The sequence below is a fragment of the Panicum hallii genome, chromosome 9, assembly GCF_002211085.1.
Source record: "Panicum hallii strain FIL2 chromosome 9, PHallii_v3.1, whole genome shotgun sequence".
NCBI lineage: Eukaryota > Viridiplantae > Streptophyta > Magnoliopsida > Poales > Poaceae > Panicum > Panicum hallii.
The window spans coordinates 73,046,744-73,070,061 of NC_038050.1; the positions used below are offsets into that span (position 1 = coordinate 73,046,744).

At 46.4% G+C, this 23,318-nt stretch overlaps 4 protein-coding genes across 4 annotated transcripts; 2 read left to right on the top strand and 2 right to left on the bottom strand.

Moving 5' to 3' along the window:
• Positions 1-1,238: 1,238 nt before the first annotated feature.
• LOC112874761 (F-box protein At4g00755-like) lies at positions 1,239-5,268 on the bottom strand. The gene is made up of 5 exons (XM_025938273.1): positions 4,983-5,268; positions 4,421-4,843; positions 4,124-4,302; positions 3,413-3,531; positions 1,239-1,730 (listed from the first exon to the last, which is right to left on the bottom strand). The coding sequence occupies exons 1-5, from the start codon at positions 5,134-5,136 to the stop codon at positions 1,442-1,444; spliced, it is 1,164 nt and encodes a 387-aa protein (XP_025794058.1). The 5' UTR covers positions 5,137-5,268; the 3' UTR covers positions 1,239-1,441.
• Positions 5,269-5,688: 420 nt separating this feature from the next.
• On the bottom strand, positions 5,689-8,707 carry LOC112874762 (F-box protein PP2-A13-like). Its single transcript, XM_025938274.1, has 3 exons — positions 7,957-8,707; positions 7,418-7,536; positions 5,689-6,390 (listed from the first exon to the last, which is right to left on the bottom strand). The coding sequence occupies exons 1-3, from the start codon at positions 8,281-8,283 to the stop codon at positions 5,961-5,963; spliced, it is 876 nt and encodes a 291-aa protein (XP_025794059.1). The 5' UTR covers positions 8,284-8,707; the 3' UTR covers positions 5,689-5,960.
• Positions 8,708-11,758: 3,051 nt separating this feature from the next.
• On the top strand, positions 11,759-15,925 carry LOC112877185 (COP9 signalosome complex subunit 1). Its single transcript, XM_025941402.1, has 6 exons — positions 11,759-12,245; positions 12,811-13,131; positions 13,740-13,856; positions 13,944-14,029; positions 15,196-15,430; positions 15,512-15,925. The coding sequence occupies exons 1-6, from the start codon at positions 11,856-11,858 to the stop codon at positions 15,692-15,694; spliced, it is 1,332 nt and encodes a 443-aa protein (XP_025797187.1). The 5' UTR covers positions 11,759-11,855; the 3' UTR covers positions 15,695-15,925.
• Positions 15,926-20,024: 4,099 nt separating this feature from the next.
• Positions 20,025-22,635, top strand: LOC112875759 (ribosomal RNA-processing protein 17-like). Its single transcript, XM_025939726.1, has 5 exons — positions 20,025-20,199; positions 20,260-20,482; positions 20,562-20,667; positions 21,870-21,990; positions 22,106-22,635. The coding sequence occupies exons 2-5, from the start codon at positions 20,304-20,306 to the stop codon at positions 22,381-22,383; spliced, it is 684 nt and encodes a 227-aa protein (XP_025795511.1). The 5' UTR covers positions 20,025-20,199; positions 20,260-20,303; the 3' UTR covers positions 22,384-22,635.
• Positions 22,636-23,318: the final 683 nt, after the last annotated feature.

Genomic DNA, 23,318 nt, shown 5'->3' on the forward strand with positions numbered 1-23,318 from the left:
TAGCAATGTACCATAAACAACGTGATGATCCACATCCACGAACTGGTTGCTTCTCCTAAGAACATGCCATTGCCACGGCAAGGTCTTGCGGCCGCCGCACATTCTTTCCGCAGCAGCAACGGTCACAATCGTTCGCCGAATGCTCCCATTCCACCGCAGTTGTGATCATCGTGCAGCAGTACTCGTGGTTCCAGCTGATGGCGGTGGATTGGCGACGGTTACATCGGATCCGGCGAATCGCTCCTCCCGAACATTGCCCCATGATCAGAGGGGCCGCAAATATTCTTTGATCCGGAGGGCAGGAAATCCTGTGATAGGATTGGAGCTGGGGATGGATAGTTTGGACTTCGCGCCTGGAGTAGACGGAGGGAAGGTGCGGCGGCGGTCGCCGTCGGCCGATCCAGGGAAGAGGGAGGGGGACCTTTTGCAAAATATTGGATCCCGGTAAGGGGGTTATTTGTAAAAATCAGATCGCGATTTAGTCGCGATCCAAACTAGGGGTTATTCGTAAAATACAGGATCGCGATTAATAGCTGCAATCCGAATTACGGTGTTATTTGTAAAATATCGGATCATGATTACGATCGCTGGCTATTTGTACCGCACCGCCGCCAGCGACCGGCGCCAATTGCCATCGCCGCCATGGAAGCCGACGAGGCCGCGTCGCCGCCGGCGACCGACTCCATTGCCTTCTCCGCCATGGCAGCCGACGAGGCCGTCGCCGCCGGCCACCGGCGCCATTGCGGTCGCCACAGGCCCGTGCGCCCCTCGCCACCAAATCGATGCCATGTTGTAGCGAGGAAAGAAAATCAAGTAGAATCGGCGAACTTGGGGTCCTGCTGAACTGCAGATCCGCCGCGAATCCATGCCTCAGCAGGTCAGGGACTCCGTAGGATGCCTCACGTTCCGCCATTAAGAGTGTGGGGAGCAGAACGGCGGCAGCGGTCCGCGGAGCGTGCTCCACACTGCCGTCGAGCTGCTGGGTAAGGGAAGAGGAAGGGAAGGCTTGCCATAATGTTCAGCAATCTAGGAGAAAGGAGGTCAGAGGATAAGGAACAAATCAATGTAACAAAAAACTAACCAAAGCCGTGGATTCTGCGTGTACTCAAAACTTTTTCTACCTATTAATACAATAACGCACAGCTCTACTCGAAACTGTTTCTACCTATTAATACAATAACGCACGGCTCTCGTGCATCTTCGAGAGAGAGAAAAAGATAAATGAAAGTCAAGAACGTAGCCAAACCAGAACAAGTATTGCAAAACCAGAAATAGTAACCGTCTTGCACTCTACTCATCTGATACAACCTAGCCTCGTTCAATTGGGTAACCCGAACAAGCAGAGTTGCAAAAACAGAAACAGCAACAGTTTGCGCTTTCACTCATCTGAACAACCTTCGTTCAATTAGGTTACACAGTGCTCAAGTCCAGCAAATAAAGCCTACATGTACATGTCATCATCTGTGACACCACCCACATCGTCGTCTCCATCCATAAACTGTACAGGACCAAGCAGCATATTCACCATCGCCACATGCCTCATCTGCCTGTACCTAGAAACAAGCGAGTGCCACTCCGTCGAGTCTTTAGCGTCACTGTTGATTATGTCTTCTATGCGCAAGTTACTGGCCCCTGGTAAATACTTGAGGATTGAGTAATCAGCAGGATCGGAGATGTCGACCATGAATTCAGGTGAAAGCGAGCGCCCTATCACTTGGGCATGGCAGACACTGCCAACACACAAAAAGAAAACAAACTGTTAGCATCATGAGTTCATGCATATCCAAGGAGATGCTTCAGATGAATTATAGAAAGCAAACTCTACTTTAGATATAGACCAGAAAATTCACCATCACAAGATGGCATTTGTTTCTCGTGGATGAGTTTAAAGGGAAGAAATAAGAATCACACAGAAAATGGTTGTGATGTAGACATGAAAGTGCATTTGTCCCCTAAGTGGATTTTGGTGTTGATGACATGCATAATTAAGGAGCTAACATGTTTATCGAGCTATGGACAGGTTAAAGTTCAATAAAATGAAATATTTGCGTGAAAAGACGCCAATCTACTCGATATACGGTGATGGAGCTCAAAAGAAGATCTTTATTTATTTTCTATTTTAAATTTGAATATAGGAAACACCGTACTATTAAGAGGAATACGAATGCATAGCTTGAAGATGTCAAAGTGCTTAATTGAGACGCTAACTACACATGAGAGACATAAAATCACACAATTATGCATTTAGTTTTCTCACTGACTCAATGTGTGTCCGAAGTTCCGACCATGGGTCGGAAGTTCCAACCCCTGCCGGAACTTGCTTGATAGTTCTGAAGGGGGTTCCTCAGCCGGCTGTTTTTAATAGGGTCGGAAGTCCCGACAATCACTTGACCAGCACACTAACGGCTAGTTTTTGGGGGTCGGGTATTTATACCCCTCCGCCCCCCTCCTCACTTGCTGCTGTTCTTCCCCGAGAAAAGCACCTCCACAAGCTTCCACTACACTCCCCACTCCCTCCAAGAGCTAATCCTTGAGTTGATTCGAGTTAGGGTTTGGGTAAGAGCAAGATTGAGGTGTGAGGCTTGAGCATTTGAGTGAGAAGGCAGCCACGTTCATCTCAAGAGCACTTGAAGCATCTTCATCCATAGATTCGCGTTTGTTACTCAGCTTCAAGACGGTTCGGCGTCGTTCGGTTGAATGTCCTCTCGTGTGTGTGCGTGCCCTAGAAAGTTTGTATTACCTATCCTTTGTGGATTTCATAGTAAATGACTCAATCCTCCTTTATGGTTGATTAAGTGAGGTAAAGAGTTAGTGGAAGACCCGGCTCTTTGTGAGCTCCTCAACGGAGACGTAGCTTTCTTAGTGGAAGTGAACTTCGGGAACAAATCACTTGTCTCTTGTGCTTATTCTTGTGCTTATTGTTTTTATCTAGTTCTTATTGACCTACGGCTTGTTTTGTCTCGATCTACATACTCGTGTTGTTTTGCTTGCAAAGGTCACTTGCAGGAGTCTCTAAGCATCATTGCCGAACTTTTGATTCAGCCAGGTTCTTCGGTTTCAAGTTTATTTTTGAATTTTGTTTAAGAACTTTCCTGTTTGTCAGAAGTTTCGGTCCAGTGTCGGAAGTTCTGGTCCATCGGAAATTCTTACACAGTGTCGGAAGTTCCGACAGGTTTAACCGTTGCGAAGATTTTTCAGGAATTTTCATATACGCCTATTCCCACCCCCCCCCCCCCCTCCCCCAAGGCATCACCAAGATCCTTTCAAGACAAACTATTTCGAGGTTGCATAACAATCATACCAGTTCCCTCCTCGGAGCTAAATTATGACACTGACACTTTGTGAGAAGAGAACCATGAAAAAGAAAACAGGTGACCAATCAACATAGAAAATCAGAAGATTGAGAACTTACCAGATGTAATACTTATGATCTGAAGCTTGTTTCTGTATTCTTCCCAGCAGTTCAATCTTCACTACACCACCAATGCAAAGGACAGGACGCGGAAGCTTGAAGGTCTGTAACACATTTTCCTATCATGCCAACATAAGATGGCATCAGTAAAGTTGTCGTATCATCCATTCAGGTCTAACCGAGGAAAGCGAAAAATACAAGCTCGAACATTCAGTACCAAACTCCTTTTGCCAAGACTATTCGACCAGTGATGGACTCATACAATTCAACAAAAGTAAAATAAAAGGCAAGCTAGAACACCCACTTCTTGTGGGTTCGGTTATCGTTTCTTAACTGCAATGATACTGCATAGATTATTAAAAAAAACAAGCTGTTTCATTGCTGAAAGCTAACATAATGACTGGAAGTTTTCAAATTTCAATTAAACTTGTAGTACAACCAGTCTAGGATTAAGATCATAGCACCTGATTGAATATCTTGCAAAGGGAATGATCTCTCCAGCATATTCCAAACAGCCCGCTAAAATTGTCAAAGTGCCACATCTATATTTTTATGTATGTTCCATGCTCCCGAAGGAATCAATTGATCATGATAAGAATCAAGACATGATAAAGTAGCTTTACAGTGCCGGATGTCATCTTAAAAGAAGCTGCTGCCTGATGGTCGGTAGATGAGTCAACAAGAGGGGGAAAGATGCTGGCCTTGACTCACCGGCAGCATAGGGAACTCTGGTGACGTGTACGTCCACACGTAATTTTCATCAGCGATTGCCCTCCTGTTCTCATTCTCATCCGTAACAAAAGACTCTTCTCCAGGAGGAAGATTGGAATGGCCCAGCCGAATTCGCACCGCCTTTGAAGCGTAGATAGGATTGCCCGTCTGAAAGAAAGCTGGAAGCACAAAACCAAAAAGGGCATTGGAATTCACAGGACCAATGTCCCGGAAAGGCAAATCTAATTGTAGGCAACTAGAAACATGACGACAACCTAAATCAGGTGCATGTCCTACCTTCGAAGGGCTGCACCCTGACCTCATCAATCATGCAGAGATCAGAGCTAAGCCTGTATGTCAAGCTCTCCGGGGCGTCGGGGTCCTCGTGGCCGCCGCTAGACCAGTAGGAGGGCCGGTGATTCACCCGGTCCCGCGGCTCGAGCGTGTTGTCTATGGTCTCCTCGGGGAAATAGTCGGTGCTGGAGGCCCCGATGCAGTGCAGGATGCAGTCCATGGAGGGCTTGGCGGAGACGAGGGCGCCCCCGAGGTAGGAGTAGACGACGTGGTCCCTCTCGCGGGTCCTGAACTCGGTGTCGCGGCTGGACTCGGAGGCGCGCTCCGGGGCGGGCGGCGAGCGGGTGACCACGACCGCGCGGGTGAAGTTGGCGACCTCGGGGCATATCCGCCGGCACAGGGTCTTGCAGAATTCGTGGTCGATCACTGCATGGGAATGGGGAAATACTCCATAACGGAAGCGTGGAGCTCAGCAGCCAACCCAATTACGCAACCCGACGACGGACAGGGAGACGAGACGAGAGTAGGAGACAGGCGGGCAGGGCGATTGGGATGAGGGGCGAACCGAATCGGCGCCAGGAGCGCGAGACGGCGGCGGCGCGGGCGAGGTCGGCGGGGTCGTCGAGGAGCTGGAAGATGCAGGAGGAGGTGTCGGGGCCGACCCAGTCGAGGAAGTCCCAGCGGCCGCCCCCGCTGTCGTCCACCACCATCTCTTCCATGGAAACGGCAGGAGCGGTCAGAGGAGGGGAGGGGGTTCCTTCCGGCGGATGGTGGAGGTGGAGGGAGGGGAACCGAGTTTGGGGGCGCTGTTCCCTTTGCGTGGCCGCTTTTGCTTTGTGTTTTCGTGGCGCTTCCGGGGGACGGGACAGGCACGAGGGGGGAAGGGATGAGCGACCTGTGGCCGGCCGGTCGGGCACGGCCCGTCTGGTTTCTGGTATCAGCCGCCCGCCGAGTCCTCGCGTCGCGTCCAGAGGTGCGGCCGCACCCGCTTTGCGTGCCGACCGCTGCCGGCGCCGTCAAAGGAGTCCAGGCACATTGTGACGCAACGACTTTTGTCATGCAAGCAAGATACTCCAGGAAAGGTGAAAGATCGTGTCTCGCTGTCGGTTGGTAGGTCTCTTGGGGAAGATTTAAAGAACCAGATTTCGAACAGTTTGGTCTGCGCACCAATATTCTTTGAAGCCCCGCAGTAATCTCTTCCATTCAGCATTGCAACGTTCAATCATCACAAGGATCAGCAATAGCTGCGTGTACTCGAGGACTCTTAGGGAAAGAAAAGAAAAGCACGAAAAGTGAATAGTAACAGTCAAGAGCTACGACTTGGTGCAGACTACATTCTGAAAAGAAGTTAGAGAACCATAACCAATGTGGATGTACCTGAGCTCCAAAGCTCAATACACACAGTTATTGGCGTCGTACAAAAGAACACCATTCTACCATATACACATGCTCTCATAGTATACAACTAGCCCGAGTTAAAAATGGCAGGCTGCTCATACTTCTCTACAACTCTAATGTATAGTGACTCTATCAAGTGACAAACTCATTTCTGAGCCCTGATCACCCTTTCTGGCTCAAAGCCTTTTGGATAAATCAGAACTGAATCGACGCACAGACCACCTTTTGTATGAGTGCAGTCGATTTGGGCTAGCGAGAACTTCAGTTTGATTGCCTGCTCAGAGCTTGATGCAACGAAATCACCAACGTGGTACAAGATCCAGCTTCCAGGCTCATCTAAGTAGCACTGGGACACGGCGTGCTGACCATCTGATGTAGATAACTGAAACCGTACAGGCTTCTTGTCCCAGCCATGGATTTGCTCTGAGCTGCAAATACGCCGGCCATAACGTGTTGAAGACTTGCCAAGATGAAGCCTGAAGTACAGGCTGTAGGTCCCTGCAGGGAAGCTGAAATCCACTTCTCCGACTACCTCAAACCACCAGATTTGCTGGAGATATGCAAATGACTGGAACCTGCAGGATCATCCACAAAAGGTATATATGGTTCAGTTTATTTTCACCGTATAATATACAGAGCATTGAGTTCTGCAAGATGGAACTGAAATAATCAAAGGCAATGGATTTCTTTCAAATTTTCTATTACATTGGCATCACGCTTGACAGTCAATTGCCAGCTTTTAGTAAGAGTCACAGCAACCAGCCATATTAACAATTACCATGCAGATAACAGGCCATATGATCCACATGGCTCTCAAACATATATCAGCTCAGCAAACGTGGAACAAAGCTCAATACCTGCCATCCAAAAGTAAGAAGATACAAGCGTGCAGAAACAAACATTGTGTGCTCAAAGAAAGGCTTGTATAGTTGTGTTCACGCTAGTTGGCCTAGAAAGGCAGCCCCCAGTGACAAGAAGACAGCCAAAGGCGGTCGAGATAGAGCAAATTGTTTCCTCCTTGTTTTTATACTCAGAAGCTTTCAGTCCTTACATGTCTAAAAATACTTTTTGGGTGTCAGTGCGATGGACAGGTATTTCCTTAATTCACTGGACACAAACATACTTAAGGAACTAAGTAGTAGCTTCCTGTAACACGTTATAAAACAGGTCAGTCACATGCACAGATGATTGCACATAATTATAAATTATTCTGTGCAGTGTCTAAAAAGGTAGTCATCTGTAGGGAAAAGAGTGTAGAGCTGACCACACAAGACCAGAGAAATTTGGTGGTAAGATGGTACTAAAAACCACGAGTTCAAAGCTAACGAAATATTGACAGAACAACTGAATTTCAGCTCCACACACGGTGCTATTTTCAACCAATTATTTTGCTAGCGTCCATGCTTATATACCTCATCAATTTAGCAGCTATAGTATCATGAACACCAATTCATTCCCACAATACCGTGTTGACAAAAAAACATTCATTACAATCCCACAATACACAAACACAAGGCATAGATGTCAACAACCGTAGCAGCACAAACAAAAGAAATTTCAACACGGTAGGAACAAGGAAGTAAGATGCGAGTTCATATCTACCTAGATTCACTGGTTGGCATGTTGACCCAGTATCTTCTATCATCGATTCCTGTTATCACCAGGGCTTTCGACGACAACGCCATGCAGATCTCACCGTTGCTCTTCTCCAACCAGAATTCCTGCCGGACAAAGAAGAAAAAGCACACGTTGGAGAAGCTCTCTATAGACCAAACATTTAAACCAATTTCGCATAGAACAACAACAAAACTGCATAGTTCTCTCTCTTTTTTTTTCCCACTGGTCTATGCTAAGACAGGGAAACCACGAGATTTTTTTGAACAAAATATCAATTCCAAATTACCTAAACAGTTGAACTGTGATGGATCAAATTTATACATCTTGTTTTCCAAACAAGATTCGTTGAGAACTAGTATTCAGAAACTTTGTTTTCTTGCAAGGGCAGATAAACAAATTAGAAGTAAATCAAGGTTATGCATGCTCCGAGTGCCAATCAGCCCCATATCCAAACTCCTTGAGAAAAACCTTTTCAAAAAAAATCAAAATGGAACGAGACCGATCAAAAGAAAGAAAAATCTCACCCTTCTGCCACCGTCGAACGGCACAGGCTTGACGAGCCTTGCAAAGATGTCCTTCTTCCCCATCTCGCTCCTACTTCCCACCTCCTTCGCTTCATCGACGAAACGCAGGAGATGGCCGTAGTTCTCCGGCAGCTTCGCATCCCACACGAAGTCCGCCGCCGCCGCGCCGCGGAACGCACGGTTCAGCCGCGCGAGCCGGCATATGTCCGGCGCGTCGAGGTAGAGCAGCACCTCCGCGGCGCACAGCTCCGGCAGGTCGCCCAGCCCGGCGCGCGGGACCTTGCCGCCGGGCTCCATCCCCGCCAGGTCCGACGCGCCCGCGCCCATGCTCCCGCCGCCACCAGTCGCGACTAGCTACCGAGCAAAAGAGCGCGCCTTTATTGGATTCGCGCGCGCACGTAGCCCACAGGGAGCCGAAGCCGGTTCCAAGAACTCGACGCCGTGCCGAGCTCTCGCGGAAGCAATCCACAAAAGGCGCGATCTTCAGCGATTCGTGCGCACCCGATTCGAGCAACCAAGAATATAAACTTCCTCACCAAACGGCGCACCGAGAATAGCAGCACCGCACTAGCAAGCTCGAGCTTAAGGCTGTGGCTTTTGGAGGTCCTTGCAGGATGGAGAGGCACCGGATGCGAAGAACTGGGTTCGGGACAAGACCTTGAGGAATTTGTTCGAGCTCCTGCTGATCGTGTGCGAGAGGAGATGACAGACGAGGAGAAATGAGAGGGCGGAGAGAGTTCGTAAGGGAGCAGTGGGTGCCCATTTATGTTTGAGTTCTCTGACTATAAACACCCTCAAATGCTTAGCAATTGTCACAACTCCTCCGGTACTTGCGTTCTCTTAGGTTCAGAACATTGTCGTCTGACTGACAAGTTCAGAAACGCTTGTAGTACGACTGCTAATATAAAATCTCTGAAGGGGTTCCCGGGGAAAGATGTGGTATAGCTGGTTGTGGATTAATTAGGGTGTGTTCATTTCCTCCCGTCTAAAATTTAGACCCGTCACATCAAAAAGAATCTTGCTATTTAGAAGAATTAAATAAAATCTGTTTATAAAACTTTTTGCACAGATGGGTGCTAATTCGCGAGACAAATTTAATGAGCCTAATTAATCCATAATTTGCCACAGTGATGCTACAGTAATCATCCGCTAATCATGGATTAATATACCTCATTAGATTCGTCTCGCGAGTTAGCCCTGGGGTTCTGCAATTAGTTTTATAATTAGATTTTATTTAATACTTCTAAATGATAAGATTCTCTTTGATGTGATACCTCTAAACTTTAGATCCTAAGAAACGAACACACCTTAGGGCAGTTTTAGTATAAAATAAAAAACAGTTTCTTTGTTTGGCGAGACACGCATGCAGCTACCTAAGACCGATGTATGAATACTCCTATGTAGCTTTAGCTTCTCTCAAACATAATCTGCTGTTAGGTATTTCAAACGCAAGATGTAGCTTTCGGTCACAATAATAACTAAACTAAAAGCCGGCCTCTTTTCCTGTAGCTCTTCAGACAGTTGTGCCGATGTTGGCTCAGCCTAGATACCACATTGAAATAGTATTAATTGATTGGCATGGGGCATTTTCGGTTGTTAAGCGTCGGACTGATCCCTGCCTAACCTAAAGCTCATGAACAAGAGATCTAATGGAGCCAGAATCTAACAAGACCATGATTTGTGCATCGCTAGCCGCCTTAGCTTGGTGTAAAGAGGGCTTTCCGAATAATTTCATTTTTGCAGCGAAAGAACTTTAGCCTCCAATACTGATTGTTGCCTTTCATTCCTAGCCACGCCAATTCTTGCTTTATGCCATGTGCAGATGCAAAAGTGAAGCTGGCTAAATGTGTTTGTTCGCAGTAGAAAGCATTACTGGGTAGATTGTAGATTGTTTTGCACAAGAGAAATGGAGCTGAACTGGATAATAATAAACCCTGCATACTTTTCTTCTCCAGCGTCACAAATCGAGCACTTGGACAAAGTGCATCATACGCAGCTGCCACCAGAAATACAAATATGCTTACCAGTCGTCAGCGTGCCAAGTCATTCTCGAATTTATTTAAAACAAAAGTCCATGCACTTTTGGTCCCTACCAGAATTGAAAAGGTGCCACAAATGGACCTTTCCCTCCCGGTTCCCTCTCCAACTTGCACTTTCTTAATAACCCATCAACGCAAGGTCCCGGCTGTAATCAATCCCCCCAATCAGACGCGTCGCTGGGACCCCTGTCTCGCGCGTGGGGCCCCCGTTGTGGATAAAACCGTATCAAAATATCGCTGTGCCACTGCGCAGGTGCGTGGATCCGAGTCAGCACACGCTGGGTTGGGACACGTGGCGGCTCGTCGAGGGGGGCACAGGTGGAGGGAGGAAAGAACAAAGCCGGGCCCGTGCTGCATTGCGTGGTTAGGCCTCTGATTGTGTGGCTGTAATTCAGGGATTAGCTGGCTGCTGTTTAGGATTAGTGTTTGGAGCTTTGCATTACAGCGTTGATGCTTCTTTTACTGTCAAGTGTGTGGGATCTTTGCTCAATTAGTATCACATCCAACGTCAGTGTGGTGGTAAGTCGATGGCAATTGGAACAACTTCGGGTCTGCTTCTGCAGCTTCTTTTGTCAGTTGGTGCGAGTGCGTGGTGAGGAGACGGCAAACATTTGTGGGGATTGAATTCAAAGTGTGGGCAGTGTGGATCGAGTCGGCACTCGGCAGCGGCTAGTTGGCTGGCGACAGTGCAGCTCAGCTCGTCAGTCACTCCAGGGTTGCAAACATTCTCTCGGTTGTTGAGCAGGTGGCCGATAATGACTCAGCTCCGACGAAGATACGGTACCAGCGGAGGAGAATGAAAACGAACCAATGCCTCTCTTGTCTCTATGGATATTGTCGCTGGAATCTAATTAATCGTCGCGCCATTGGCCTCTCGAGAACATGTGTGTTTGGTCGTCGAACGGGCGAGATCCAGAACATATAACTAGATTTCCCCGCACAGAGTGCTCGGATCATCGTCCGCTTCCAATCATAACCTGGTTTCTAGTAGCCGCCGCCGCCGCCTCAATTTGTTGTGCGATCCAACAGAACCATACACACGCATGACATGTAAACTGTCATGCAGACAAAGATCAAGCTTGTACCATGAACGCAAGCAACAAAGTTTCCGGAGATTTCATTAGGAAAACAGCAACAAAGTTACCACGAATGCAATCATAATCAGGCGAAACAACAGGGGGGCATAGGACAAGAACGCAACAAGAGCACCACCAGCCAAACGCTCACACGGTCACACCAGAGCACAACCCGAATTACAACGGCTACACCCCAGTGTCGCCCCTCTTCCGCTTCTTGCGCCGCATCTCAGAGCTCTCTCCCGCCCCTGCGTTGCGGCGGAAGACGTGGAGCTCGGCGGCGGCCTCGGCTGCGGAGAGCACCAATGCGCCGGCTTCTGCGGGTAGCCCCGACGCCTCGGAGGCGGCGAAGAGGATGAACACCCGCGCCACCTTGGCCAGGGACACCGGCTTCGACGACACCACCTCTCCGGTCACCGCCCTCGTCGCCGCCGCCCGACCTCGCTCGTTGTAGGCTTGCTAGGTTACGAGTCCAATCGAACACGACGCATCAAGTCAACATAAACTGGCTACTTTCCAGCCCAGTAGCCCAGTTTCTTAGTAGGCCCACAATGGCCTACCTCGCTCGGCGTCTAGTAAAATCAGGCCTACTTTAGTTAACAACCTAGGCCCAGCCCAAGGCGTTTTTACGGATCTACCCACACCAATCGTATAATTTTAAGCCAAGTCCTCTTCTCCTCCCTTCTCGGCGAGTCGGCGTCTTCGCTTCTTCTCCATCTGCTTCCACTCCCCATCGTCTAGGGTTTTGCTCCAAACCCTAGCTAGCGCCGATCCCACCCGCTTCATGGACGTCGAGGGCGAGGTCCCCGCCGCGGCGGCGGCCGCGATCGCGAACGGCCTGGGCGGCGGGGAGGAGGCCTCCCCGGCGCCCTTCTCCGCGGAGCAGCTGGACGTGGAGGCCTACGCCGCGCAGTACTCGGGGCGGACCCGCCTCGCGCGCCTCGTCTTCGTCGCGGACCGGTGCGGGGTGGAGGCGATGCAGCTCGAGGCGCTGCGGATGGCGTACGACGAGATCAAGAGGGGAGAAGACGTGCAGCTCCACCGCGACGTCGCCCTCAAAATCAACGGCCGCCTCGGCCCCCGGTACGGGCTCGACCAGGCCTGGGTCGACACCGTCAGCCGCCGTGCCGAGCAGCGCAAGGAGAAGCTCGAGAACGAGCTCAACGGCTACAGAGTACGGAATCTCTGCCCCCCCCCCTCCTCCTCGTACCTGCTTAGATTACTTCCTTTGTTGAAATTAGTAGTAGGTAGGCGTCAGTGCCTGGTTATGTTACATGGTTTGAGTCCATTCGGGATCAATGGCATGGTGTTTCCTTCTTTGTGATTGTGCTTAATTTGCTTAGTTTGTGGTTACAGGGTGGCGTAGTGTGTGTTTGGTATAGTGTACTGACCTCTAAGCAGAGGCCTGCGAATTTGTTTGTATGAATGCTAAGCCTTGCTAACTATGTACCAAGCATTGCATTTCTTGCTCGTGCAAGTTTTGCTATCTTGTGATTGCTAGAGATTTTTGGAATTTAGGTATTATTGGACATACCGCACATTCATTGAAACTGTTTGCCATATTTGAATGTGCATGCCATATACGAAGTTTGTTGTGATTTTTGCTGTATGTCTTCTTTTTTGGCCTTGTTGGGCATATCCTGTTCTAAGGTGAAGAAATGCTTATCAACCAAATGATCTTGTGTGTTATGTTAATTCATTCACTTAACTTTCCATTTATGTTCATTCTCTTACTACAGACTAACCTGATCAAAGAGAGCATCAGAATGGGTTACAATGACATTGGGGATTTCTTCTATGCTCATGGCCAACTTTCAGATGCCTTCAAAAGCTACATCAGGACACGAGACTATTGTACCACTTCCAAGCATATAGTTCAGATGTGCATGAACGTGATTCTGGTTAGCATTGAGCTAGGGCAGTTTGCACATGTTTCAAACTATGTCAGTAAAGCAGAGCAAACCCCAGACTCTTTGGATCCTATCATTGTCGCAAAGCTGCGTGCAGCTGCAGGATTAGCCAACTTGGAAACAAAGAAATACAAACTTGCTGCTCGTAAGGTTAGTCATCTGGAATTCCAAATTCCCCTTCGATGCTCATTGTTTTCGTGATGACCTTTATTAGATGCTTAAAATGTTAAGACAATTCTCTGGACATAATCTCTACCAAAAAAAAACCTCGGCTTGCAAGTCATTTTTCTGCTTCATGGAGTCCAGCATTGCTTTATTAGGATTTTTTTTATTTTTTATACTGGTATTGCTGTATCTTGCTTGTGTGGTTCTTATGTATGCTACCAGTAAGTACCCTAGTTATAATGTAGCTAAATAAGATCTGGATGGGTCTACCTCTACTTTGTCCATTTAGACAATCTGGCTGTTTCGTTCTGTTCCATTACGTTCCTATGGAGCTTCCTAAAGACCTAAATAAACCAGGTTGATCCATTCTATTTGAATTTTGTAAGCATTACGCGTTGCAGACAATGTAATCATTATTAATATTCCTCCCAGAACTCTGCAGGTAGCTGGATAAAGTGAATTTGGTTATTGACATAATTGTGTTGTCCTACGACCTGTAGTTCTATCATTTCTGTCCAGAAATGTGAAGTTTGTTGATCTATTTTGTCATCTACCATGTATTGCTTCTTACCAAGTTATGCTTTCTCCTCTAGTTTGTCGAGACAGGAATTGAACTAGGAAACAATTACTCTGAAGTCATTGCTCCGCAAGATGTGGCTGTCTATGGTGCCCTTTGTGCACTTGCTTCTTTTGATCGTTCAGACCTGAAGGTTCACCTTTTCTGCATTACTTATTTTCTGGTGGATCGTTCTACTTATACTGTTCTCAAGATGTGGTTGCTTGCATATATTTTATAGAGCAAAGTCATTGACAATATTAACTTCCGTAACTTTCTGGAGCTGGTGCCTGAAGTAAGGGAGCTGGTTAATGATTTTTATGCAAGGTATGATGCCATCAGAATATCCTTATGTATTATTGACCATCTCTATCTTATCAGGGTGTTGGTTGTTCTTGCACTATTTAGCTTGTGGCATGCTGTCCTGCAATGTATGTCCTGTGGAAATTATGGTTGCGTAGTTCATTAATCATTCTAGATATATTTCTATTTCAAGTAGGCGCTGTAGGATTACTTTTTGGCTAATCAGAAATATCTGAGTTATATATATTTTTTCATCTCCTTTTTAGTTAGCGATGGAAAATCAAAACCAGTGAAAACTTAACTGCTTAGTTAATACCATACCACAAGATAAGAGTGGCAGTGAATTTCAGTGTCCAAGCGACTCATATTCAATTTGTCTCTAGACTCTCTACCTTTTCTACACCACTTTTCTCTTCTATAGAAAGGACTCAAGTAGTGTTTATATGATATTCTGGCAACTGCTTTCCTATTGATACATTCTTTTGTACATTATATATATTTAGAATAGATAGATCTAAAGAGTTGTAAGTGAATGGGAGGTGGCCACCCCACCTTGTAGCATCATAATAGCTGTATGCAGCCTTCGAAGGGCTCAACAATTACAAAATGTCAATAACTGCGATGTAAAGAGAGGCACACGCAATTATGCAAATGAGTGCCATTTATATCATTTTTTGTTCTGTAGGTTGAGTTACTTCTAGTTTGAACTTGAGAACGATGGAAGGAGTCTATGTGACTTGAAGCAACTTAATGGGTTCCTGAGAATTAACATTTCTTTTCCTCGGACCGATATCATGACCTCCTATAGAATTTCTAGAGGTGCCAGACTTGCCAGTTAAACTGTGAAATTGAATTCTGTGATTATATCCTTAAGGTAGAGTTGTATCCTTGATAGCATCCATCAGCAAGTTGCTATTTAGAAAATGGAATATATTATCGTGATTTTGGGTCGTCATCTCAGATATTTTGGATTAAGAAACCTTATTGTAGTGAAATGTTGCTTGGTGTATCCTGGCTGAGCTATTCAGTGCAAGGAGCCAAGGACAGCACATTCTACCATTTCCAAAAGTTGCGTTTCAAGCCTTTCCAACTATATGCAACCATCCATACACAGTGCCAGGATGAGCTATGTTTTGTTTTAAACTTTTTTTTTGTAAATTATTCTAACCTTGGAAATTGCCATATTCCAGTCGCTATGGATCATGCTTGGGGCATCTTGAGAAGCTAAAGCCGAACCTGCTACTGGATATTCATCTGCATGAGCATGTAGAGACTCTGTACACAGATATTCGCCACAAAGCTATCATACAGTACACACTCCCATTTATATCTGTTGATCTCAACACAATGGCAACTGCCTTCAAGACTTCTGTGTCCATGTTGGAGAAGGAGCTGGCTGCTCTGATCACGGAGAACAAAATACAGGTTCTTTTAAAACTCTGAAGTTGCCCATTCTGAGATACTTGCATATATATTTTGTGTTGCTTCTAACTGAAATCTTTGCAGGCCCGGATAGATTCCCACAACAAGATTCTTTACGCAAGGCATGCTGACCAGAGAAACACAACTTTCCAACGTGTGCTCCAGACTGGCAACGAGTTCGAGAGAGATGTCAAGTCTATGCTTCTGCGAGCCAACCTCCTCAAGCATGAGTACAGCCAGAGGACCTCCGGATCAAGGAAGATGTGAAATTGTGAGCATCACCGCTAGACATTGCTGTCTGCCTCTCCTTTTGGAAATATTTGTTTTGCCGAAATGTCTTGTTGAGGGTATGGATGGTTGAGCATCTGGAGATGTGATGATCTGCCATGCTCATTTTGTGGGCAAGAATTACTTTGAACTCTTAATGCTTTGGAGGTGGTACATATGAGTCGAGACAGTATCATTCGGTGGTTTTTAAATTAAACTAATCTTGCTATAGTATTCCCTCTTAGCGACGCGCTATATCGGAACTCGGGTGTGGTGTAATAGCCATGACAATCGTTGAATGTGCGTGGGTCTGGACCAACTTTCTAATAGGGTGAACTAGCCCGAGAACTTGGTTACTCGATCTTGCTTTAAAAACAAGTCGAATTCAGAACAGAGGTTCTCTTCATAGCGGATAAGGAATCCCAGATAGGTAATCTCGATCACCATTCTAAGCTATTTTATTTTCCACCTGCCAATCCTATAATTTTAGAGGTGACCAAAGGAACCACTAAAATAGATGATCCAAGTATCCGACCAAAGGGAGGAATTTCACTTAATAGCAACCATCCCTCCGGGATGCCACTCTCATCCCTCATCAGAGGGATGCCTCTCTAAAAATAGAAGTATCCGACCAGAGGGAGGAATTCCATTTAATACCAACCATCCCATTGTACTGGGATGACTCTCTCCGGAACAATAGTGTAGGCCTCTCTCCATCCCTCCGGATGAGGGATGCCTCTCTAAATACCAAGTACATAGATTCTCTAGTGGAATACTAGAGTTCTGGGCAAGGGCCGGGTCGTCAACCCCTCAGGGGCGTGTCGTATCGTGATTAGGGTACGATGATAAGTGAGCAAGGTCGGGTCGTCGCAGTCTCTGTGGCGTGCTACATCTGCGTCCGGGTGTAGTGAAAAATGAGCAAGGGTCTTTGCATTTCTCTCGACGGTTAAAGTTAAGGAAGCTAGCCGAGCCAACTAGGATTCGTCTAGGCAGTTGGAACTAGGATTCGTCTACACAGTTGGAACGTAGGGTCTCTAACAGGTAAGTTAAGAGAACTAGTCGATGTAGCAATTAGGAGGCGTGTAAATATTCTATGCGTGCAGGAGACTAAATGGAAGGACCAGAAGGCGTAGAAGGTGAAGGAGGTGGAGGGTTCTGGCTTCAAGCTTTGGTACACAGGGACAACTTCGGGTAGGAATAGTGTAGACATCTTGATCGATAAGAGTCTTAAGGATGGAGTTGTAGATGTTAGGAGGCAAGGCGACCGGATTATCCTAGTGCGGTTGGTCATTGGAGATTTGGTTCTGAATGTGATCAGTGCCTATACACCTCAGGTAGATCTTAGTGAGAGCTCCAAGAGTCAGTTCTAGGAAGATCTTGATAGCATGGTTAGTACCGTGCCTATCAGTGAGAAGCTTTTTATAGGAGGAGACCTCAATGGCCATGTGGGTGCGACTAATGTAGGATATGAGCGAGTACACGGGGGTTTCGGGTATGGTAGTAGGAACGAGGGGGGAGAATGTTTTGAATTTTGGGTTGGCCTACGACCTGCTGTTAGCGAATACCCTCTTTAGAAAGAGAGAGTCCCATCTAGTGACCTTCCATGGTGGACAATACTCGAGCCAAATCGATTTTATCCTTGCTAGGAGAGAGGATAGACGTGCCTGCTTAGATTGTAAGGTGATACCTGGGGAGTGTGTTGTCCTCCAACACAAGCTTGTGGTGGCGGATTTTCGCTTTCGGGTACGTACCCATCGGGACAAACGTGCCAAGATTGCGAGAACGAAGTGGTGGAAGCTTAGAGGGGAAGAGACACAAACGTTTAAGGAGAGGATGCTAGGTGAGGGGTCTTGGGAAGAAGGAGCAGATATAGATGATATGTGGCTAAATATGGCGACATGGTTTCGGAAGGTGGCCTCAGAAGTGTTTGGTGTGAGTAGGGGAGGCAAGCAGGAAGTGAAAAAGAGTTGGTGGTGGAATGACGAGGTGCAAAGGGCTATTAAGGAGAAGAAGGAGCGTTTCAAACGCCTTCACCTCGACAAGAGCGCAACCAACATCGAGAGCTATAGATTAGCGAAGAGGTCTGCAAAGCGAGCTGTAAGTGTAGCGAAAGGTCAGGCTTTTGATGACCTTTATCAACAGCTAGGTACGAAGGAAGGAGAGAAGGACATTAATAGGATCGCTAGGACCCGCGAGAGGAAGACAAGGGACATAAACCAAATCAAATGCATCAAGGATGGGACAGATCGACTTCTGGTGAAGGATGAGGAGATCAAGGACAGATGGCGAGAATACTTCAACAAGTTGTTTAATGGAGAAAATGAGGGTCCTACCTTCGAGTTGGACGACTCATTTGATGATACCAAGAGACGCTTTGTGAGGAGGATTCAGGAGGCAGAGATCGGGGAGACTTTGAAGAGGATGAAGAGAGGTAAAGCGATGGGCTCCGATGGCATCCCCATTGAGGTGTGGAGATGCCTGGGCGAGAGGGCGGTAGTATGGTTAACTAAGCTTTTTAACCTAATTTTCCGGTCAAACAAGATGCCGGAGGAACGGAGGAGAAGTATATTAGTACCGATCTTCAAGAACAAGGGAGATGTTCAAAATTGTACTAACTACTGGGGGATTAAGCTGATGAACCATACGATGAAGCTTTGGGAGACGGTTATCGAGCATCGTCTAAGAAGATTGACAAGGGTAACCCAAAACCAGTTTGGGTTCATGCCTGGGAGGTCGACCATGGAGGCGATTTTCTTAGTAAGACAGTTGATGGAGAGATATAGAGAGGAGAAGAAGAACTTACACATGGTCTTTATTGACCTAGAGAAGGCGTATGACAAAATACCGAGAGACGTCATGTGGTGGGCCTTGGAAAAACACAAAGTACCAACTAAGTATATTACCCTCATCAAGGATATGTACAAGGATGCGATAACTTGTGTTCGAACATGTGACGGCGATACCAGTGACTTTCCATTTAAAATAGGGCTACATCAGGGGTCAGCATTAAGCCCTTATGTATTTGCTTTGGTGATGGATGAGGTCACAAGGGACATACAGGGTGATATCCTCTGGTGTATGCTCTTTGCTGATGATGTGGTGCTAGTTAACGAGAATAAGGCAGGGGTTAATATGAAGTTAGAGTCGAGGGGGTTCAGACTGAGTAGGACCAAGACCGAGTATATGATGTGCGACTTTAGCCCGACTAGGCATGAGGATGGGGACGTTAGCCTCGAAGGTCAAGTGGTGGCTAAGAAGGATACTTTCTGATATCTAGGATCAATGCTTCAGAAAGATGGTGACATTGATGAAGATGTTAGACATAGAATTTCAGCCGGTTGGTTGAAGTGGCGGCAAGTTTCGGGCGTCCTCTGTGACAAGAAGGTGCCATAGAGGCTAAAAGGTAAGTTTTATTGGACAGCGATTCGCCCGGCGATGCTATACGATACTGAACGTTGGCCTACAAAAAGGCGGCATGTCCAGCAACTGTGTAGCAAAGATGCATATGCTGCGTTGGTTCTGCGGGCATACAAGAAGGGATAGAGTACGGAACGAAGAGATTCGAGATAGGGTAGGGGTGACACCTATCGAGGAGAAGGTGATTCAACATCGGTTGAGATGGTTTGGACATGTACAACGGAGGCCCCCCGAGACGCCGGTGCGTAGTGGATTTTTAAAGCGGGCCGATAATATAAAGAGAGGTAGAGGTAGACCTAAACTAACTTGGGACGAGACGGTTAAGAGAGACCTTAAGGAGTGGAATATCGCTAAGGAATTAGTTATGGATAGGAGCGCTTGGAGATTAGTAATTAACGTACCTGAACCGTGACCTTTGTTACTTTTTGTTTAACTCGTAACTCTTCCTTTGGTTTGTGTCCTTTTTATATTTCTTACTTATTTTCTGTGGGTTTCATCTCTAGCCTACCCCAATTTGCTTGGAACAAAAGGCTAAGTTGTTATTGTTGGTGTTTGCTATAGTGTTCCAACTTCCAACACACGCGAGGCTTGATGTCACAGATCATACTAAAATAAAATGCAGCATCATTGCAATTTCCGCCCCAGAGAAGTCAGAGCTGCTCGAGACTTTCCAGAATACACCATGTCCAGTGGCCGGACAGAACATTTGATATCCTCGGTAAGCAAATGAAGAGAAGATCAATCCATGTGCGAGCACTTCTGGGTATCCATGTACAGTTCCCACGAATGCTAGTCCACCAAATGACTCGTTGACGCACTCCTGAAGAAAGAGGAGTTCCAAAACGAAAAAGAACTTGCTCGATAAGAAGCACAAGGCTGAGAAAAAGAGAACGAAAAAAACACCCGCGTCCGGCGTGGAATTCCGGCGGCGAATATGTGTGGGCCGCATCGTTATTTTTGGGCCGAAGACAGAACTGGGCTCTCGCTGGAGTAACGAGTTCTCTCTGTTCGAGTCTCCCCTAACGTACTGTCTGGTCACCGCAACTCCGCAAGGCGGCTTCCCAAGGCGGCGGCGCTTCCTTCTCTCCGAGAGAGAGAGAGAGAGAGAGAGAGAGAGAGAGAGAGAGGGAGGGAGGGAGGGAGGGAGGGAGAGAGAGAGAGAGAGAGCAGAACAGAGTAGAGCTGTGTAGCCATGGCATGGGAGGTGGCTGTAGAAGAGGAGGATTACGGGGAGGAGATGGCGGCGTCGGAGTCGGAGGCGGAGGACGTTGTGGTGGGGCAGATGCCGACGGTGATGGTGCCCAAGCACATCAACAAGCGTTCCCTCAAGAACAAGGCGCTCTCCGTCACCCTCGACAAGAAAGCTCTCAGGTGCCACTTTGTCCTTCGACAACTCACCATCCCCTATCCGAGCAACCGCAAGATTATCTGACGGATCTTGGTTTGGCAGGGATTTCGTGACTGGGTTCCACAAGAGGAAGAAGAAGAGAAGAAAAGAAGCACAGAAGGTTTTGCAGGAGAAGGAGAGGAAGAAGAGAATCGAGGAGCGCAAGAGGGTGAGAAATTCGCGTTCACAATTTTTTTTCTGCATTCTGGTATCCGTTTTTGAAAGATAATTTTGGTTCTTGCTTGGTGAAAGGCAACACAGAGAACCGTGACTGACCATGGAATATTTCGTGCAATCACTTACCTGTCAACAGATTTTAGGATTCTTCTAGGTGAAGATTCGTTTCATTTAGACGTATGCGATAGATTTATTTCATTTAGACGTGTGTGGTGTATATCAAATGCGGTGTATATCAAATGATGCAGCATGAGCTCATCAGTAGAAATTTAAGAAATTTAGTTAAAAAAGAACTTTAAGAAGAAAAAATAGTTGTCGGTCTGAAAGACAAAAGGGTGTGCGTGTGTGTTTTTCCTCGAATATGCAGGTGAAATGCATATCATTGCATTAAGGCCACGCAATCAAACCATGTCCATCGTTTGCCTCTTTTCTTCCCCTCCAAAGAAATATATGCTGAACTGAGAAGCCTTAGATGCCGAAAATCACCAAGTTTGACTGCCATCAAAGCTGACATAACACCATTGTTGATCTTAGGCCAACAAGTCTTGTAGAAGGGGCCTGTATATCCATCTGGTCTTGCGGCTTTATCGGAAGGCAACTCTTTGATTGTAGTCCAAACCTCCTCCTCTGAGAAAGGTAGCTCGAGATCCTCAAAATTATCTTGCTGCAATAACTTGATCTAGAGCTATGGATAGCTCACACTGCAACACTGGTAAGTAGTACTCGATAGGCATCACAAGTGAAGTAGTTACCATGTACTCCCTCCGTTCCAAATTATAGGTCGTTTTGGCTTTTCTGAATACATAGATTTTCCAATGTAAGTGGACATAATATATATCTAGTTGCATAGCAAATGCTATGTATCTAGAAAAAGTCAAAATGAACTATAATTTGGAATGGAGGGAGTAGATAGCTAATATTTACAATGCTGTTTGTGGTATATGGAAGATGCAGAAGTGCAGCATGTAATGCAGCCTTGATTGCTGAATTATATGTCAGCTGGTATTTTCTAGTACGGTGTGGATGCCTCAAGGTTTTGCCCAAACAAGATTTTGGGAAGACTGTGAAAGGCTTTAACGTTATTTTCAGTCAGCTTGTGCTGTGTTTCCCGTGTCACAATGGTTGCGTAGATTTCCAGTCGAAGTTACTGGTTACTGCCTGTTGATTTTGCTAAACTATATCATTTTGTTTCAGAGAAAACAAGAGAAGGAGATTGCTCTATATGGTAGAGTACTATCATCAGATGATGCTGGATTAGAAAATGAAGATATTGGCGATGATGGCGAGGAGGTGGAAAATGATGAAACTTTGTCTGGTGAGTACATGAACAAAATTTGTAACTGTCACAACCTGCCATGCTCCATGTCACTGTATTATAATGCTGTTTCAAGAAATCAGCTCCTAATTCTGGTAATTTCTTCTGTTTCCAGAAATCAAAACTTATGAAGATGATGCAACTAGAATCACAGTGACCACTAGTGAAATTACTCCTGAAGATGATGACATTGGACCGAGAACTGTTGGCTCCATGTCGATGAGCTACACCAACAAGAATCCTAGCTCAGTGGCCAAGAAGAACTCTAGCTTAGGCGTGAAGAAGAAGCCACAGAAGAGAACGTTCAAGAACAAGAGCAAGAGCAAGGCGAAAAAGGGCGACAAGAAGCGGGCCGCGGTAAAGGGTAAAAAGAAGGGCAGAGGACGGAACTAGTGTTTCCAGTCTGTAGAGAAGAATGGTATGGCTGACTGGGTCACTGGGCTGTGGGTAACCTCATATAATTTGCTCTGCTGTCTGCACTTGCTTGTTGCTCATCCATACGGGGCTGGTATGCTAAGCTGCGAGTTGTGCTGCTAAGATGTTGAGTTGAGCTCTGCATGTCGGCTGTCAATCTCAGGGTGTCCATCCATGAAAGAACTGTTTTAATCCTAGTTGAGATAATTTTCGTGATAGTTTTTTGCCCTTTGGAACCTTTCTGACATGGACACATGGTTGTCTGAGCCAAGTGCTGATTTGCTCCTAGCTTGCCAACAGTAGCACCTGCCATATACTGCCAAAAAAAGTTTTTTTTTCCTTTTTTTTAGTCAGATAGATTTAAGTGTCGAGATTAACTTGTGTGTTAGTAATTGTTAAAATGAGGTGGCCGGCTATGTTTCTGTTGCCAAGTGGCTTCAAAACGGACGCCTATGTTTTGTGCAGCTTTGACTCTCATGGTCAATTTTAACTATAACTAGTGTGTTAAGTGAGTTGACTGGGTACATCGATCGTAAAAGAGACAAGATGACAGGCCCCTAGATAACCAGCAACAGCACTTGCCTGAACTTAAACTGTCCTTATGGATGGTTGAGTTGAGCATCTGGAGATGTGACTATCTGAGATCTGTCATTCTCATATTGTGGGCAAGAATTAGCTTGAACTCTTAATGCTTGGGAGGTATTACTCGCTCGGTGATTTTTGAATTAAACTTATGTTGCTATAGTGTTTCTTTACCCTTTTTTTTTAAAGAAAGTGTTTCTTTACTTGGATGCACGCTAGCTAGTAGCTTCTTGTGCTGCAGACCTGTTATGCTGCATCCGTGGATGAAGATGCCAAATTAAAACTTAGGCGCATGTGCCGATCTGCGCTGTTTGGGGTTTCCAATGCAGTTT

What these genes read in the sequence shown, in the direction of transcription:
- LOC112877185 (XM_025941402.1), top strand. Translation starts at nt 11,856, where the DNA reads ATGGACGTCGAGGGCGAGGTCCCCGCCGCGGCGGCGGCCGCGATCGCG. An exon ending in ACGAGCTCAACGGCTACAGA is followed by an intron (nt 12,246 to 12,810) that starts GTACGGAATCTC and finishes CTCTTACTACAG; the next exon opens with ACTAACCTGATCAAAGAGAG. An exon ending in TCACGGAGAACAAAATACAG is followed by an intron (nt 15,431 to 15,511) that starts GTTCTTTTAAAA and finishes AAATCTTTGCAG; the next exon opens with GCCCGGATAGATTCCCACAA.
- LOC112875759 (XM_025939726.1), top strand. Translation starts at nt 20,304, where the DNA reads ATGGCATGGGAGGTGGCTGTAGAAGAGGAGGATTACGGGGAGGAGATG. An exon ending in CTCGACAAGAAAGCTCTCAG is followed by an intron (nt 20,483 to 20,561) that starts GTGCCACTTTGT and finishes TTGGTTTGGCAG; the next exon opens with GGATTTCGTGACTGGGTTCC. An exon ending in AAATGATGAAACTTTGTCTG is followed by an intron (nt 21,991 to 22,105) that starts GTGAGTACATGA and finishes TTCTGTTTCCAG; the next exon opens with AAATCAAAACTTATGAAGAT.
- LOC112874761 (XM_025938273.1), bottom strand. Translation starts at nt 5,136, where the DNA reads ATGGAAGAGATGGTGGTGGACGACAGCGGGGGCGGCCGCTGGGACTTC. An exon ending in GCGCTCCTGGCGCCGATTCG is followed by an intron (nt 4,844 to 4,982) that starts GTTCGCCCCTCA and finishes ATTCCCATGCAG; the next exon opens with TGATCGACCACGAATTCTGC. An exon ending in GATCATAAGTATTACATCTG is followed by an intron (nt 1,731 to 3,412) that starts GTAAGTTCTCAA and finishes GTGTGTTGGCAG; the next exon opens with TGTCTGCCATGCCCAAGTGA.
- LOC112874762 (XM_025938274.1), bottom strand. Translation starts at nt 8,283, where the DNA reads ATGGGCGCGGGCGCGTCGGACCTGGCGGGGATGGAGCCCGGCGGCAAG. An exon ending in CGTTCGACGGTGGCAGAAGG is followed by an intron (nt 7,537 to 7,956) that starts GTGAGATTTTTC and finishes TTTGTCCGGCAG; the next exon opens with GAATTCTGGTTGGAGAAGAG. An exon ending in ATGCCAACCAGTGAATCTAG is followed by an intron (nt 6,391 to 7,417) that starts GTAGATATGAAC and finishes ATGATCCTGCAG; the next exon opens with GTTCCAGTCATTTGCATATC.